Source organism: Aythya ferina, assembly GCF_964211825.1.
Source record: "Aythya ferina genome assembly, chromosome: 3".
Lineage (NCBI taxonomy): Eukaryota > Metazoa > Chordata > Aves > Anseriformes > Anatidae > Aythya > Aythya ferina.
The window spans coordinates 19,119,604-19,137,915 of NC_140298.1; the positions used below are offsets into that span (position 1 = coordinate 19,119,604).

The following is an 18,312-nucleotide window of genomic DNA, read 5'->3' on the forward strand; positions in this document are numbered from 1 at the left end:
ACACAATCTTGAGCATTTTTCTGCAAACATTATTCTGAATGTAGGACACAAAACGCATCACCCTGTTACGTTAAAGTAGCTCTGCTGTAGCCAAGATACCTGGGGCATCTTTTAAAAAGAAATAATTTCAATCTATTACAACAAACAGAAAAACACAGGATAGTTTCTTCTCTTCTGTGATGTTAATACAGAAAATGAGAAGTCTTCTGATGCGCTCAGTTATTATGGCAATTCAAATAGCACCCATGATATATTTTGCACTAAAAATTGAGCTCACAAATCCTTGAAACAATGCACCAGCAGACAGGGAGGGTTATTGTTTAACATATTCATGCATCGTATTATGCTGCAGCATGGAGAACCCAAGTATGAATTTTAAATTCATCCTGCTGCCACTGGGAGCTGAAACATTGAGAAAGAAGACAGACAACCTCCAGAAGGAGTCCAAGCAGGAATATTTTACTGCATTTCCTTAACAGTTCTTCCTGTCAGACTTGGACGGAGACACGAGCACAAGGAAGCCGGGTTCTCAGCATGCATACGAAAGCTGTGGTCACCACACGGGCCAAGTTTAGTGTGGAAACACACTGCTGAACCTGAATACCCTCAGACATATGTAAATGGCATGACTTCACCACCACTGGTTTCCTCCAGAGCGCTAAATAAAGACAAAAAGGCAAAACAAAATCCCAAAACACTGCTCTCTTTTCTTACTAGACTTCCTGAAAGGAGGAAAATGCAAGGATTTTTCCTTTATTTGGGGATTTTTTATTTATTAATATTTACAAGCTAGATAAAAAAGCCTGTGTTTAAAAGATTAAGGTCTTCAAACCAGGATTAATGTAATATGTGATTCCTATAAGAAGAGAAGGTTTGCATGCCTTTGGACACCTGTGCTGGGCTAAACCCACCTTAAAAGCTTAACACTAAGACCACCCATTTACTTCAAACATGAAATCAACAAAAATACCTCTTGACCAAAGGCTAATCAGCATGATTATTCAAAGGAGCACTCAAACACAACCTTTAAGCTCTCTTCTCACCTTCATTTGTATCCAAATACCCACTGCGTTCCTGCTTCTCAGTATGTTTTATTTCCCCAAAAGGTCAAAAGAGCCTATATACACTTGTTACACCAGTGTCTGCAGTATTCATTCATGAAATGTTATGTTTTATACTCAGGTATCTGTTTTATATTTAATGTTTAAGACTCTGTATGGAGTAAACTCAGTTTGCATGACACAACGTAGAGGCCCAAGTTTAATTCCTAACCATTACATCAATGGAAGAATCACTAATGAGTAAGAAGCATTATACATAAATTTAGAAAATTTCTTTGAATATACAGTAGTAATATGTAAATCTAACCAGTTATTAATCTAGCATATTCTAAACTCTTTCCTGCTCCATTTAGATGTTTCATTAATTTGTTTTGGGAATTGTTTATGGCCCTGTTTCTGAAAAATTGAATCACCTTGCTTTCTGTGACTGCAATTGCACTTCCCAGAATGTAGTATCAAGTCCACAAAGTCACTGAAATTTAAGCACCCCTCTTTTCTCCCACTGCATGCAGTGGCACTTAAGTCTTTATATACACACTTTTTATTCTAAATTAATTGCCTGTTCAAAAGGACTATTTCTCACACTTGAGCACCTCCTCATTGCCCAGCTGCGTGCCCTGCCACCCCCTGTGGTCAGCATTTAGTTTACATAGTTTACCAGGTCCCCATAGTCAACCAGCTACATGGTCCCTATAGTTTACTGATCCAACAGCTTTTTTGGATGTAAGCAGTATGATTACTGGTTTTCAAGAAGCCCTAGCAACAAAGGAAAGCACTTACCCTCATCATGATTTCTCTCTCTATAATGCTGTCCTCAATAGAAAACATTTCAGACACAGGCCTTTCTTTGACAGGTTCTTTCTTGACCCTCTCCTTTACACTCGTGAGGTCAGGCTCTGAGATAGAGGGCCCAAGCGAAGACCCATTTATTGCCACTTGATCAGTCCGAGACACACTAATGGCCTTGGAAGGCCCTGGCCTCATGGCCTTGGCCCTGGCTACGGCCACAGAAATGCTAACATGGTCCTGCCTCAGGGCTCCATTGCTGACACTTTTACGAGGCCCAGGGTATTCTGGAGGAGGTTTGTTTGGTATTCTAGCCAAGGCAGCTTGCAGCTGAGCACTGTACTCCATGTTCTCATGGAGGGCTGTTATCTGTGACACAGATTCTGTGGTTTCTTCTTCCTCTTCGCTTTCGCTGCTGTGTATCAGCATCGTGGCATCAGAGAATGTCTTTTTGTGATGGTAATGAGGAACCTGCTGAACTTCGTGCCCCATCTGCACCGACTCTTCTGGCTGCACCTGCTCCCGCAAAGTGTTCCTGCGCGGCAGAGGGGCATTTAAAGTTTTTAGTGCCATGGCTTCTATACCGCGTACCATATTGCTGATGACCTCCAAGCTGTGGCGCTTGTTCACAGCTGCGTGATGCTTCACCGCCATGAGAGGCTCGCTGACCTCCTGCAGTGACTGCCGGACAACCGGCGAGCTGTCCTCTTGGAAAGTCTTCACTGAGAGCTGGACTTTGCGTGTGACTAGGTCGGGACTGCTCCCGCTGACGTACTTGTGCCGGTGGCTTGCCAGGTCAGGTGTACTAGTGGCGGGACGCGGGCGCGGGTAGGGAGGCGGGGGCCTGAAGAGATAATTCTTTAACATATGAGCAGTGTTGTAATTCTGGCTGCTCTGTAGCTGCATGTTAGCCAGTTCTGGTGTGCTGACCGTGTGTGATATGGCACTGGCTGCTGTTTTATTTTGCACAGCGTTATTAGGGGTCATTTGGTCAGACGGGGCGACAGGCTTGTTATAGCCTCCACCCTGGGGCCCGTAAGTAACTGTGTAAGGATGCCTCTCTCGAATCTCAGGCTGACTGTAAACTAGGTCTTCTGGCTGGTTGTAAGCATGTGTGTTTCCAATGTTGAGATTTCTCAAAGACTGACTTTGGCTATCCATCTGGATCACCCCCCTCTTCATTTGCCTCATGACGGTTTCGTAATCCGGAGTTGGCCTGTAGGATGGCACTATGATTGCACTATGTCTGTGGCTGGGGATGTAGTCTGCTCTCATGATGTCACTTCCAGGGATGCTCAGATTTGAGGACATTGGGGACGCCTGGATGAAGTTCTGTGAGCGATTGAGGGAGTTCATGCTGTGCGCACTGCATACACTCCCATTGGGTCCATTACCATTCAAGTAGCTGAAGTCCACTGGACACCTGTCCAAGCTGGTCTGAGACCTACAGTAGAAAGTTTCTTCATTTCCATGGAAAATGCTGTCTGTGTAGAGCAGAGATAAAGATGTTGACAATTTAACATACAAGGACTCATTCAATGTTATCAACACTTCAAATGCAGCCTGTACCAACAATTAGAGAGAGAGCTTCGTGTGTACAACTGTAGGGAACATTTGGTCTTGGGAGCATCCTTGAGTCACCAAAATAGAACTAAAGCAAAACTATCCCCGTAAACTCTCCCAACAGTTAGCAAAACATGGTATCTCAGATCCTTGTGGGAGACATGAAATGAGAAAGAGAGAAAATGCTTTTTGCTAGGGGTGGTGAGGAAGAAAGGGATGACGCCTCTCTCAGCATCTTGGAAGGATTCACTGCTGCTGCTACCACCTTAGAAATTCAGTGCTGCTGGACTACGGTAATCCTTAAAATTATCTTTTCTGCTGATGCACTGCTCTCCATTACTCAAAGTAGTGTCTGACTGTCAAATTGGAAATCCTACTTCACACAAATCAACAGTTTTTGAATTGGAAGTACAGAGCTATCAAGACTAAGGAAAAAAAAAAAAACATGCAAAAAATTAGTTCAGCTAAGGATATCTGAGAGGGAATCAAGATGTTAAAGATGATGTCCTGCATCACAACTTTACTGCAAGGCCATCCATATCAAAAACCTTATAAGAAACAAGTAGCAAAATCTCTGAAATTAGATGTTTTTTCAAAAATACTGAGAAATCTGTGGTAGAAATGAGGAACTTTACAGTTCATCTAAAATTAAAATCAAACCTCCCCTTTGAAAGGCTCTGCTTAACAGTGAAATAGTAGTAGCCACTAAAATAAATCTTCTATTGTACACAAGGAACGATACTGAATGGCTTCTTTCAAAACTTATCAAATTCTACCTTAAAACTAGTCAGACAACCACAATTCTAAAGTGCTATCACATACAACTAAGAGCACTTCAACTGTACTTCTCATGAGCTGCTGAGAACATAGCCTAATAGACCTGGCTGCATGTCTTCCAAAAGGTGGGGTGGTTAAGGGTATGAGACTCAAGGTGTTTAAAGGCTGGGCTCTATTCCCAGCCTTGATCAAAGTAACCGGGTACAACCTCTTAGAGGATTTGTTTCTCAAACATGGGGATAGGAGTAGTTAATTCTACTTAAGTTCATATGGATAATAATGCAGGCAGATATTGGTAAGTCAGCAGAAAACATTATCTAAATATCACCAGTTTTGTGACTATGGCATGCTGATTTCTCCTATGGCAATAGATGTTCTACTGTTTCCTTTTCCCTCACTCCATTTCTCTCCAAGATCCCAGCTGGCACTGCCTTTGAGTACAGCCATCATACTTCCTTCAGAAATTATTTTTTCAGTTCGTTTAACTGGAATGCCAAGTCTAAGATCCATACAAACATCTGCAGATATTTTAGAGAAATTTTAAAACTGAAATTTGACTTTAAACACGAGACTTACTGCAGTATTAACTATAAAACTGCTAGCTGTCCTCCAGCACAGCACTAGAATTCTAGATATAAGGGGTAGTAGCTTCTCTGCATATGCATAAAATTTAAGTCCCCCTAAGGTAATATATACATTCTACGTACCTTGTGAATTATGTGTTTCAGTGTAGTGTTCTCCACACTGGACATGCATAGGAGGCAGTATAAATGGATGTTGCCTTGGCTGAAATAAAAGAATAGGTTAAAGAAGCATTAGGAACTCAGTTTGCTAGAATTTTTGCAGATGAAACACAGGAAAACGTAGGAACTGAATGCTGTTCTTTCTTACCCAGATGAATACACATGCTCAGCTCTTCTTTACAAAACAGAGAACAGCATTTTGTAAATTGTTAGGTTTTGTTAAGGAACCCAAAACTGACCATTTAGACTCCTTTAAAGTAAACCACTTCAGAAAACAACAGACTCACAGCTCACTTAGAACTTTTGAAAAGTTTATTAAAAGCCCTTACCCTTGAACAATTAAAACAAAACTAAATTAAAAAAAAAAAAAAAACACCTAATCAGGACAAAAGCAGATGGAACAAACTCAAGGCCCTAGAACACTGTTATACAAGAAACAGGAGTGCATACAGACTTAAAATAACTCTGCAGATGAATTTAATGTTGCATTCCCCTAGATAACGAATTGGAGCCTTGCTTGAACAATCTGCACCACAACAAACTTTTTAATGGTATAGGTATCACAGGGGGTAATTCAGCATTAAATCGGTAGAGTTATTTACAGGGAAATAAGCCACAGCTGATTCTATATTCACTAGTTTGTCCATCAGTAAACTGATGAATTTTGCAATTTCATTTTACCACCTACATTGTGATGTCCTGTCTGGTGCTGCTGAGCAGAGTTTATGAAAGCATGCTTTGATATACAAGGAGAGAAGGAAGATGCTCTTGTCTCGTGAACGTGTCTTCCTTAACAACAGAATACAGGCTTTTCATCTAGGCTTATTTAAGTAGTTTGAACTATTAAGGAATTCTGTGGATGCCCAAGGCAAAAAATAAACGCCAAACAATTTAGCTTTGCCTGTACAAAATGAGCACCAAGCAACAATTTGCCACTGAAAAGAGGTGGGGAATGGGTTAAATTTACATTTTCTTTGTAAATGGGGAGAGGTAATGAGAATAAAAGGAACTGGGTGCATATATGAATTCCTGCATACAAAATGGCTGTGTTAAGCCAGAACTGGAAGATGACGGGAAATATTTCTGCTAGATGAATTATACTTCTAAGGGTATAAAACCGTATGCTCACTGAGCATTTTGGTCAAAGGAGACTGCTCCTGACAACCCATGAATGAGAGTTTAGCCTGGAAGAAGCCAAGATGTTTGCAAACCTAACAAATAGTGGGTGGAGGAAATACACAAGGAAGGAGAAAGTTATTTCTACTTGAGAATGTATAAATTTGGGGCAGACAGTTGTATTTGAGATAGGTATTATGAAGTAATGGAAGCTATTCACAAGTGGGCTGAAGGTCCCCCCCCTCCCCTCTTCTTTTTTTTGAAGGCTCATCTGCCTCTTCCAGAGAAATAAAAAAAATAGGATTAAAAACGTAGAGAACTTCAATATCCATTTTAGGGATCACTTGGAGAAAAAAAAAAAACAAAAACCAAAAAACAGTTATTTAAACATATCACATACATGGAGGGGGTTTTTCTGGAAAAGCAACATCACCAGGTAGCCTGACAGGAAAGAGACAGTGTAAAATGACTTTAAAATAATGGTTAATAAAATACAGGTTCACTATGATGCCAAAACAGTGATAAGGGCCTTAATCTAAAAGTAACATATATGATTCTCGGTCAAGTGGTAGTCTCATCCCAAAGACTTGGCTTCCCATCTATGTTTATTGATTTACTACCATACAAGAGAAGTGAATAGGTAGGCAGACAAAGTTGTACAGAGCAGAGAACAGTCAGGAGTCTCTCCCCAAATAAGAACTGTACAACGATTGTACCAACAAGTTAACAAACAACTGTACCATCAAGTTAACAAAACAACTATGAAAAAACACTTAAAAGTTCTTCGTGAATAGTTTACAGTCCAGTTCACTTTTTAATGTGAATCACTTTTTTATGAGTATATATTTATTCCTCCTCTTGATCCTTCTGAGCCTTTTTGCAAAAAAAAAAAAAAAAAAACAAAACAAAACAAAAACAAACAAAAAAAACCACTTGTTGCCTACATATGTTCAAAACAAACAAGCAGCAGTATTTTTTTTTTCCTGTTAACAAGCAGATTTATATTTTCCTTATCTAACAGAAGAAGGTTCTCTCTTTCCGTTTGTGATATATCTGAAGCTGTAGCATAAGAATGCAAAGCACATTTCCTTTCTTCACCTTAAGTTTTTCAGAGTCATCTCCAGGGACCAAAATAGCAGATACCAAAAATAATGTAAGTGTGCTTAAGAGAACACGATATACAGTCTCTGTGTAACACCCCAGAAACATGCTGAGAATGAAAGGACAAAGAAATCTGAAGTCAAGATTTCAGGAAAAAGTTGTATTTATTTATTTATCAAGATCAGTTAAAATGGAAACAGACTAAGAAAAACTCAGAGGTCTTGGACTGATGATAAAAGTTTTACTTAAAATCACAATAAACTTCACATGGAGAATAAGCTCTCAGCCCAAGAAGCTGAGAGTAAACAGTAAAACAGTAAAAGCAGACTTTACAAAAACATGAGGAATAGAAGAAACACAAGATGAGAAGCTCTAAAATTATGCAATAAATAGATTTTGACGTATACAGTGTAAGACATTTCAAGTTCTTTCTAGTCTGTAGAGAATTATTTTCTCTACATATTGAATATAATCTCAATCCAGTAGAAAAGATGCTTAGTTTCTGTAGGGCAAATAAAAATATAATGCCTTGAAGACTGTAATTTCTAAACACTCAGTGATGATATTATCCAGTTAAATTAATCAACCTGGGCAGCCACACCCTTGAAACTCATTCCAATCATATTGCCTACAAGAAACAAGCTAATGTGCTTATTTGAAATTTAGCAAATATTCCATCTTACACAATGCCCCATTCCATTAGAAGTGCCATAGGCATTCTTAATGAAAACACCATGGTACATACCAAAGATGATCTACTCCAAGTGGGCCGTCGTCGGATAGGGGGAGGAGAATTTGATTGTCTGTGCAAGAAAAAGTAAAGGCAAATATTAGAAATTGCAGTGTTTCAATTCTAATTCACAAATGAATGGGAAAGACAAGAGATGAAGAATCTGTAAATACTTGCTCATTCATGAGATTAAAAAATATGAATAAGATGAAAATAATTCAGGTCCTTCCCTAAATACAGACAGTATTCTAATTCCAAAATATACATGCCTTCTGTTCATTATCCTATTTAGCTTATTTGGAAACACAAGGAAAAAAAAACTTCATTTAAAAATGAATCAAACAAAAAATCTCTTAAGCAATAAAAACTGAACATGCCACGCAGGCATTGTCTCAGATGACTTAAAGTGAACATTGAAACAATGACAATTTTATGAAATTCATAGCAATCACTCCAAAGCAATGCACACAGATCATGAGGAAGAAAGCAACTGGTTAGATGATACTAGCAGAGGCAGATACAATGTTAGAGTAGCCAGGTGCAGTGGAAAGCAGGAGGAGTGTGGGAGGAAGAAAATTAAATAGGAAGAGAAACAATTTGAAGGAGGCAGAAATATAGTGCTTACGTGAAGAGAGGAAAGGTGGGATTTCTCCTCTTACAGTTTCTGATCTGGTGAATGATGTTATGTGCAATTAGAGGAAATGCACACAGGAAAACAAACAACTACAATTTTAACACAGAGGTCAGGAAAATTACTTGGCTAGAAAACACACACTGGCATATGCTGTCATCAATATCTGTGGCCCTAACACAGAAGCTCATACCGCATGAGACTGTGATAGGAAGGAAGGCAGTTATAATGGCAAAAATACATTTGAACTCCAATTGTTTTGCTCATTGACTTCATGATGTTCCCTATTTTATTAGTCCAAATATTTGGAAGTTGTATGTGAAGCTGCTACATACACCCAATTCATGGTACCCACATACTTATGGTTTAGTAGTCAGAAATAAACATGATCAAAAGCTATTGCTTCTGCAGTCTGGATTATGGACTGTAATGGAAGAGTCCTCTCTGTTGACCCCAATTAACAGCTTTGAAGGGGGAATATTCTAATACAGTGGATGATGGTATTTTGTTTTATTTTTCTTGACTATCACAGGGAAAAGACTGAGGAATTTTGTTTGAATTCAATTTCTCTGAAACGATTACATTTAGCATTGGACTAATGAAATGCATTATATGCTGCTAATGAAGGTCTTTTCTGGTCTTCCACTCACTTCCCAAGAACTGTGAACAATATCTGAAATCTAATCAACATTTATTCCTGTATGTGAAAAGATCACTCTATACAGTTCAACTCATCAGTTTCTCCAATACTTGTAACTCAGCGTATGTTCATATACTATGCGCATATGTAATACTAGAAAGTTAGACCTTCCAATCTTCCCTTCATCATTTTGGCTTTATTTTCCAACAGATGGCATTACCCAGATGAACAGATGGGATGCCCAGCTCTAACTAGAGCTGTTGTTGGAGATGAGACTTCTTTATAGCTTTCCAGCTAACTAAACTGGTAAGTTCTGCAAAGAATTCATGTTTTCATTGCTATACAAACATGGCATATTATAAAAGTTTCAAAAAACCTTAGACCTCTTAAAACTAAATTTACCTCAAACTAAAATTGGCTGTGTAGTGGTATAAATGAAATGTTTTCAGCTAATAAACTTACTTTTGACTTACAAAAAAAGCCTTATGAATTCCTCCAGTTAGAGTGACTACAGCTGTGAAAGGACTATGTCATGGCCAGTTTCTTAGTAAGTGCTCAAAGCAGTGCCTGTAAGAAACTCTAGGTTCAGATTCAGTCTCTGCTGAGTCATGCAACTATGACTATGCTGATGAACATTCCCATGTGTCCTGCCTTGCTTGGTGCACGTAAGAAGTGAATAAATTATGCTACCTAAATTAGAAGAGGATAACCTGGGTTCTCCACCAGCCTTAGAAGCTACCTGGGTAATGCGTCCTCAAAACACTACTGTAATTCATATTTTGGCATGTTATGTCACCTTTCACTCCAGTTTATACTAACACTCTGGGTCATGAACAGCAGACACCAAGGGCTTCAATTCATTATTCTGTCAGATTTGGCTGCTTGGTGAGCACTATCCAACAGGGCTCATGCGTCAAGCCTCCCAAGGCTCAGAATTAAATTTCATTCTCATTCTTCTGTTCTAGCTGGTGGTTAAAACAAAAAGAAAAAAAAAGGCAAAGTAGAACAGAATAACTGACACAAGTGACTAGAAAAAACAAACAAAAACAGACACGCCAAAACTCAGAGCACTTCCAAAGCAGGGTTGTCAGAATATAACTCTGAAGAAAGAGTACTCACTCTGTGCAGATTTTGTTCTGTTTGTAAAACTTATGTCTTGCTGCAAATAGCCGTGAAATATATTTGGCATTTTCAAGATCATCCTTTAAACACAAGAAAAATCAGAAAAAAAATCATTCATTTTGTTGTTCTCACCAATAACAAAGAAGAGTTCTACAAATCAAATTGCAGTAATGCTTGGTAAGGTCTGTCATGTACAGGATCTGGCTGCCAAGAACATGTCTAGTGCCCTCAAGAGTGTTTAAGGCATTGAATTACTGAAATACACTGGCATGCCTTTACACGCTGCCACTTCAGTGCTAAGTCACAGTGGGAGGGGAAGAGGGACAACAACAAAAAATGGCTCAAGGTTGCTGGTCCAGTTTCTACATTGGCCTTGGTTCAGTGAGATGTAGAGCGATTTGAAGAAGTGCAGTGCAGCACTGCACCCATCCTTGAGTTTCAGTGTGTGTGTGGTAACATAGCTGTTTTTTGTTGGTGGTGTTGGTGTATTCTTTTTTTTTTTTGCAAACTTCCCAGCATATTATACTTTAGTATGATTGGAGTGGAATTAAAGAGCTTTTTATATATATATATATATATATTTATGTTTTATATAAGCAGATTCTTGATAATACTGATTAGATCTTTTTCTTACTGTGTGAAAAAGCACATTCTCTTCTTTGTTGATCAACTCTAGAACAATTGAAGACTTGTTATGTGCAATATTCCCAATGTCATTCCACCTGTAAGAGTTAAAAAAAAAAAAAAAAAAATGGGGTAGAGTTTGCCAACACATACACTCGAACATTTCACAAACACATTAAGAATCCCTTGGTCAACATTAGCCTTGTTTTATGGGAAAGCTTTTCAGTAGCTGTTTGGTAAAGAAACATGGTCAGGAAAATGAGGAAGTCAAGCTCTGATTCAAGGAGTGAGATTATTCTGTTCTTAACCCAAAACAGGAAAGTTAAAAGCTCTCTTTAAAAACATTGATTTGAAGAATCACAATAGAAGGTACATCAGAAATGCATTAGTACTAAATATTATACTGAACTGTAGCATTTTGGTACAGACTGACTTTAATCAGATGGATTTTTTTAATTATTATTTCTTTTAATATAATGCCATTCCTCTCCAAACTCCGTTTCCAACTTTCCTACATAATCAATTCTTCCTAAAGGAGGTTAACTTGACAACATGGTTATGTAGGCTATGCATACCATGCTAATACCCTGTTTAACGTTCGCAATCTTTTTTTCAAGTAATTGTCAAGTTACCCAAGATCAGAGTTATAATCTTCTTACAAATAGCTGACAGACACATTGGCGTACATTGCATGCAATCCATGGAGATGGAAAAGACTTGTTTGTTCTGTTTGCAGCATGCATTCCTCTTCATGTCATGGCAGGATGCTTGAAGCACATATTTCCAAAGAGTAAGCATCCCAGCACCAACTATTATTTCTACATTTAAGAAACTTCTTGCCTTTGTCACCGACATTTTAACATGTCTTCAGAATGGCACAGTTAAAATTATCTAATTTCTTCACAAAAGTACATATGTAAAACATCAGCTCTATGGAAAAGGTAGCCCTGACATTTTTGAAGATGACCACTTAAATCTTTTATAAGGTGCCAAAAACAAACAAACAAACAAACAAACCCAACACCCTTCTTGCTCAAGCCTGATACAAGCCTTAGCTACTGACTAAAAATGAGTGTACCTCATAAAACAATTTTTTGGCTGCATAGGTGTTGATTGATATTCTAACAGCAACAAGGGCTGGGAAAAATCCACTTCAAGTTGACTTCAGCATTAAGGGAAATGCCCAAAAGCAGTAAAAAGAAATGACAGAAACATCACCTTCCCTGGAATCATGCAGATTTCTAGCAATACCTTCATACAGAACAAATTTTTATAAGAAGTAACAAACCGCACAACGAAGGTCAGTGGAATGGCTTCAGTGATTCTTAATAACCAAAACAAACAGCAGTACAAACAACATAAGTGACACAGCCAGGATTTTCAAAATTACAGAAAGTTCAGCTTTTTTAGCAGGGTACCTAAATATGGCAACCAGATTTTCAGAAACATTGAGCGCCTAGGCTGCCAACAGTGAGGTTTAACAGATTTGCATTCAGATGCATCAAAGAAGCAGACACAAAGGCAAGCAAAGAAAAAGGATCAAAGCCTTGTAAGTAGAACAAGATACATGACAGACAACTATGTCTTTCTTGCTGTCAAACCCATTCAGAGACATCAGAAATTATTTTTTATCACATCTCTTACGGCCAAGAGGCCAATGCTGAAAACAGTGAGGTGACTACTCCTTAGTTAGAGCATTGGCACTATTGAAGTCACATATGTAAGGAAAAAAAACCCACACACAGAGCTCTGAAAAGAAACTCACTTTAAATACAGAAGTCCCTAGTTTTTACCTATAGATCACAGTTGTCCTTCCAATTCTGTTTTTTATGAAGATTCCCATGAAGAAAATACCAAGGTGTATGTCGTTTCCATGATTATCCTGCACAAAAAGGGTATATATTTAGTTTAATAAAGAAACTGGCAAAGACGTGCATAAGAACACATGCTGAACCACCACACAGAAGCCATTCTTGAGGATGAATGGGGGACTAACCCTTGACTAACCTATATTTTGCTGCTTTATTGGACTCTGATTTTCATTATTTCAAAGCAACTAACACTTAAGTGGGTTCATTCTGTTGATTACTGAGAATGAAATTAAGGCTAAGTGAGCTCAAGGTTCTCCTCTATGAAACAACATGCACACCACAAACTAGCGTTTGTTATACAATACCCCACTTTCCCTATAATTGTGATTATAGCTATCTAGAGCCTGTATGACTACCAAAAGCAACAGTCCTCTTTTGCATTCGCAGTATTGCTCCAGTCATCTGTTAAAACATGCAGAGATTTCAGAAAACCACACCTGGAGATGGAATCCCTCTCAAAAGCTCTACCCTTCACCCTTCCTCTTTTAAAGTACTGTGTAGAAGTTCACAGTGTGTCACCCTGAAGAAGTATTTGTTGTATCTTTATACAGATACAGCCTTCATTGTTTTTCAATTATTGCTTAAATATTCATCTACTTGCATCATGCACTGTCCACTGCTCTTGCACTGCTTTTCAGAAATTCTATTGTTTGTGTCTACCCACATCTCCTGCACGTTCCCTTTTGAAAAGCATGTGTTCCTGCTCCATTTTGCAAACTTTTTTTTTTTTTTTCTTAAAAATGCCTTTTACTTTTGCTAGAAAAGTTTAATGCTGTTGACAAAGAGGTTTCTGAACGTTATCAACAAAAACAACTCCTCACAGCTTCATATACAGCAATGGATTCACACTTCAAAGTGGTAAAACAAATAGCATGGTTAAAAAGAACTGCTAAAAGAAAGGTTTAAAGAGAAGTTCATGCACTACACATGCCTAAGTTCTAGGAACCATGAGGTGCCCCTGATTTTAAAAGATCAGATTGAAGCTGTTCTCCTGGCCTTCTTGTACTTTATCCCTGGAAGGCGGCAATGGACTATCTGCATCTGTTTCCAAACATTTGTCCTGCAGCAAACAAACAATGGACACCAGTTTTCAAGCCCAAGCCTATGCACTAATTTTCAGTGCCACTTTCATCAGGATATTTCCACCTACACTACAAGGCAGAAGAGGTCCTACAGCTGAGAGTTTTTACTTTAGGCTGTTCAGAGAACTCACACATGCATTTCCTTGTCCTGGACACGGGAAAAAAAAAAGTGTGTGTTTTTGTCTATATAAATATTCATATACTTATGCATACATATGCAGGTATCTCCATATAATGAGAAAAAATGCTATTAGAAATATGTATAACAGGAACAACAACATCTTTCAGCTTTATATTCAAATGCAGTTTTATTTGTCTGCAATACCAGCCTGCTACTCTTTCGTACAAGTTCGTACAAATTTGTACAAATGCATTCCTGCATTTTTGCAGAGCACCCAGTCCACCACTCATACTTATCTAACATGCAATAATATCTGCGGGAAGACTCTTGCATATAGCAACCTTTTTTGTCAAAAAAAGATTTTGGTGGAAGGAAAGTAACAGCAGAGGCCTGAGATACCCTCGTGCTGCAGTTTGCATTCAACTACCAGAAATCATTTCATCTTCTGGAACAGCGAAACAACTCCTGCCTCTTTTGGATGAACAACTTGCATGTGTTACAAAGGTTGCCACAGACTCCTACATCATTTAACTGAGAGGTTTCTTTATAATATATGCTGACATACCTTCACAGGGAAAGTTTCCTGTCCAAATCCATCAAGGCGTTCCACTTCATTGATGTACATTAACTCAGCCTCTGCCGCTGTAATGCCACTGCAATTGGAATAACAAAAGGCAGCAAATGTTTCAATATTACATGCACACAAAAAATACTAGTGAAAAAAAATGGGAGGTTCACAAACCACTTCACAAGATGCTTTGGAAATGCAGCCTAGAAACGTACAACAATTTCAATGCTAGGATCGTAATCTGGAAGGGGAGGAATTTTACTGTGTGCTGCTAAGGTAAGGTACAAAGCATTAGTTCAAATTAGAGCAGGAACAAACTGAAGTGATCCCTTTACTCAGTTTCTTCTGCATGCAAATGTTTTCCAAGCTTTATTAAAACATCAGGCCACTGCAACAGGTTGTGCCTAGCCTTGGATGGCCAATTCGAGCCACACGGCTCCTAATTTGCATAACTAGCTTATCAATTCACTGAAGGTGCTTAAAATGGCCTAAAAGCGAAGACCCAAATATTCATATTTGCTGTTCAAAAACACAGGCACTGAATCCAAATTTTGAGCAGGTTCTCTTTCGTAACAGAGAACAAATCATCTGAAAAAATCTTCTACACACGTGTCCACACATGCTCCTGTCACAGCTCAGGAATTCAGATAGATTTCAGTTCTCAAAAGCAGGTCAGAATAGATTGCAGGTTGTTCCAAAAGAAGGTCACTCAATGTTTCTCCTCTTTGCTCCTCCTTACCACAGCATATAAACAGAAATATAGGAAACCAACAAATATCTAGGAGAAACAGGGAAAGAACGAATCTGGAATTTGATCTACCTTCTGAAATGAGGATAAGTATTTGTTCTTCGTGTTGCTGAAATAGCACTAAAGAGCACAACGGGGAATGGAAATCTTCCCTTTCAAGTCTGGGAGTTAACCAAGATCAATAACATGTCAAGCAGCCCGTGGCAGAGACAGTGAGGAACAGAACCAGGCGTATGCATGGCCAGCTCACAAACTAACAGTTTGGCTGCAAAGGCCCAAGCTTGCATTAAAACCCACAACAAAAATGGCCTTCAACTCACACATTCGTGTTTGCCCCTTTAGGATCATTTCCTGGCATACAATGGGAAATGCTGTACCTTTCACATACTATTCCTATTGCATTTCATATAGTCAAGTTTTAAGTGCAGATTCATAACATAATAAGAAAGACAATTTTCAATGCCATATAGGCACTGACATTTTTCTAAGAACCAAACTTGAGAAGTTTGAATTCCTTTACCACCAGGACACCTAGATGACACAAAAGAAATCTACTAAAAATAAGGTATTTGTTCTGGAGCACTAACGCACAGGTCATTAATTAGTGACAATGTATTTTACCTTTTCCACAGCTAGACTTAAAAGCCAACAAGAAAGGGACTCCATGTCCTGTTATTTTTATTTGTGTTACACTGGGAGTGTGTATAACTTTCTCTCTCTTGAATGAGAGAAAACCCTTGAACAGACCCTTGGACAACCTCCAATCAAGCCATGAGGTCTTTCAGCACCAGGATTTAAATGAAGACTAAAAGAGAAAGAAGTCTACTCTGTAGCACTCCTAGTTTTACACATATTCATTAAACCTTGTGGTAGAAATCCTCATTTATTTGGGATTAAGTTCCTTAGCCATTTTGCGTGCACAAGAGGCAGATAATCTTTTGTAACAGACTATATATCCAGCTAGATGTAGCATAACAGTAACATGGAGATAGGCTGGTATATCACTGCAAGAAACAGGAGAGGAATGGAAGTACGGGGAGGTTGATGACAAATGAAAAGAAAAAAAAAAAGCTGAATTTTCACATGTCAAGCTCACCTGTGAGTTCGGTGTTCCTGTGCAACCTTTTGTGTCAACTCTTCCAAGACAGCTTCATCTTGGGTCCAGTCCTGTAAGAAAACGAGGTAGCATCAAAAGCTTGTCATCCAATGAGAGAGAGAATAAAGTACAAGACAGGAATTATGATGGTACACATTTCAGGGTTGCTTCCCGTTCATGTTCTTACACGTAGTTACACAGAGAGAGCCTAGCACCAAATACATTGAAAATTCAGGGCACATATCCAAGCACAGGGTGCTGAAAACATGCAAGAAAAACATGAGTCTGACTTTTTTTTTTTTTAATTTATTTTTTCTACAAAGATACTGTTAAAACAGGGTTCAGGTGGCTTTTATTCCACAATACGAAACAGAGTACAGAGCATGGATAAGGGATCTTTTCCTGAATAAGGACCAAACAAGCCTTTAAAAGCACTTGGAAGCCTACAGACAATTACATACCTTTTTAAACAGACCAAAATATTCCATAGATCATGCAAATTGAAGCCATGGGTATTTTCTGTCCTACAGCCTGCTAGCGTTGCCTTCCTCACGTTAATAGGAATCAAAAACTTAACTCTCTCTTCAAGCATGTAATGAAATTCACCTTACACTTGCAACACATTTCTGAGTAGAATTTATCCTCCACAAATGTAATCGCTTGTGTGATAGAAACAAGTCTGAAATAATTGGGAGCAAGTTAATAAATGAAGTCTGCTCATAAATTCAAGGCAACAAAAAGGAAGCTGAAAAATTTTCTTGCAAAACCTCAAAGTTCTTATTTTTATTTTAAAAAGCCTTAAGGCTGCATGTAACATACTTAAATATACTGCCTGTTTCTTGCTCAATGGGCCCTCCCTCTGATATTTGCTTCTGCCACAAAAAAATGTGAAAGTGGTAGCGTGCTAATGAAAAATGGCATGGTACATGCCTATGCACAGCTACACACCTGTGGGGTGTACTGTGTACATAACTTTGTTCTTTTTGCTGCTGAAGAAATGCCATTTGACACACATCGTAGCCTCACAAGATCAAACAGTACAAATGTAGCTGCCCCTTCCTCATTCACCAGCTCCCTTCGCTAATGAATTTATGGCAACGTTCTTGTTGGAGGCTCCTTCTATGCCTGAGATCCGCTCACATACTCCCACTTGCTTCAGGACTAGTTCATATCTGCAGCACTTCACAGCTGTCACTGAAGTTGCAGTGAAATATTTACTGTTACGTTATGCACTCCTCCCCAGAAGGGCAGAGACGAGAAGTTAAATAAAGGGAAAGAGATGCCTAGAGAAAAACTGATTTAAGAGTAGGCTCCTGAAGACTGTAGGAAGCTGACACTTTGCTGATCTTGTCAAATTTAGTGGTAGCAGCGTGGATGAACAGCTAGATACCACAGTGTGAGCACATCCAAAACGGAAGGGAGCTGACCACAACACAACAAAGGCAGCTGACTCAGAAAAGGAGGTCCTAGGAGGTTTGCCTGAAAAGTAAACTGCTGAGCTACATTCAAATGTGGCTTGAAATCTCATCTGGATGCCTAAATTCTCACACACACACCCTTTTTTTTTTTTCTTTCTTTTTTTTTTTTGGTGAAAAGAAAAATACCATCAGCACATCGAAAGAACTTCGCAGGAGTAATTTACGAAGTGACAACCTGACTACACCTTCCTGTCTATATTTTCATCCATCACCTTTCCCACATAGACTACCACATAACTTCATAAGCCATCAACCATACACAGGATTAACAATTACCTATTATTAAAAAGAAATCCTTGTTGCAACAAGAATAGATGAATTAACAGCTGCTCTGATAAGCTAACAGAAGCTCCTTAGTGAAAGGTCAATACTGAAGCCACGTTCTAGGTATCAAAGGCATATTCAGATCTCTGCATATTCATTATTTTCTCCTCTTTCTGCTGAATTTCTATAT

The 18,312-nt window shown here is 38.6% G+C and overlaps 1 protein-coding gene across 1 annotated transcript in view; it reads right to left on the bottom strand.

Moving 5' to 3' along the window:
- PTPN14 (protein tyrosine phosphatase non-receptor type 14) overlaps positions 1-18,312 on the bottom strand; it is a 113,705-nt gene that overhangs the window by 19,510 nt on the left and 75,883 nt on the right. Inside the window, exons 6-13 of the mRNA XM_084515616.1 lie at positions 16,381-16,451; positions 14,534-14,621; positions 12,688-12,776; positions 10,905-10,992; positions 10,268-10,350; positions 7,893-7,950; positions 4,895-4,973; positions 1,842-3,331 (exon numbers count right to left, since the gene is read on the bottom strand). Of these exons, the coding sequence (XP_084371742.1) occupies positions 1,842-3,331; positions 4,895-4,973; positions 7,893-7,950; positions 10,268-10,350; positions 10,905-10,992; positions 12,688-12,776; positions 14,534-14,621; positions 16,381-16,451 (2,046 nt within the window). The remainder of the gene's footprint in view (positions 1-1,841; positions 3,332-4,894; positions 4,974-7,892; positions 7,951-10,267; positions 10,351-10,904; positions 10,993-12,687; positions 12,777-14,533; positions 14,622-16,380; positions 16,452-18,312) is intronic.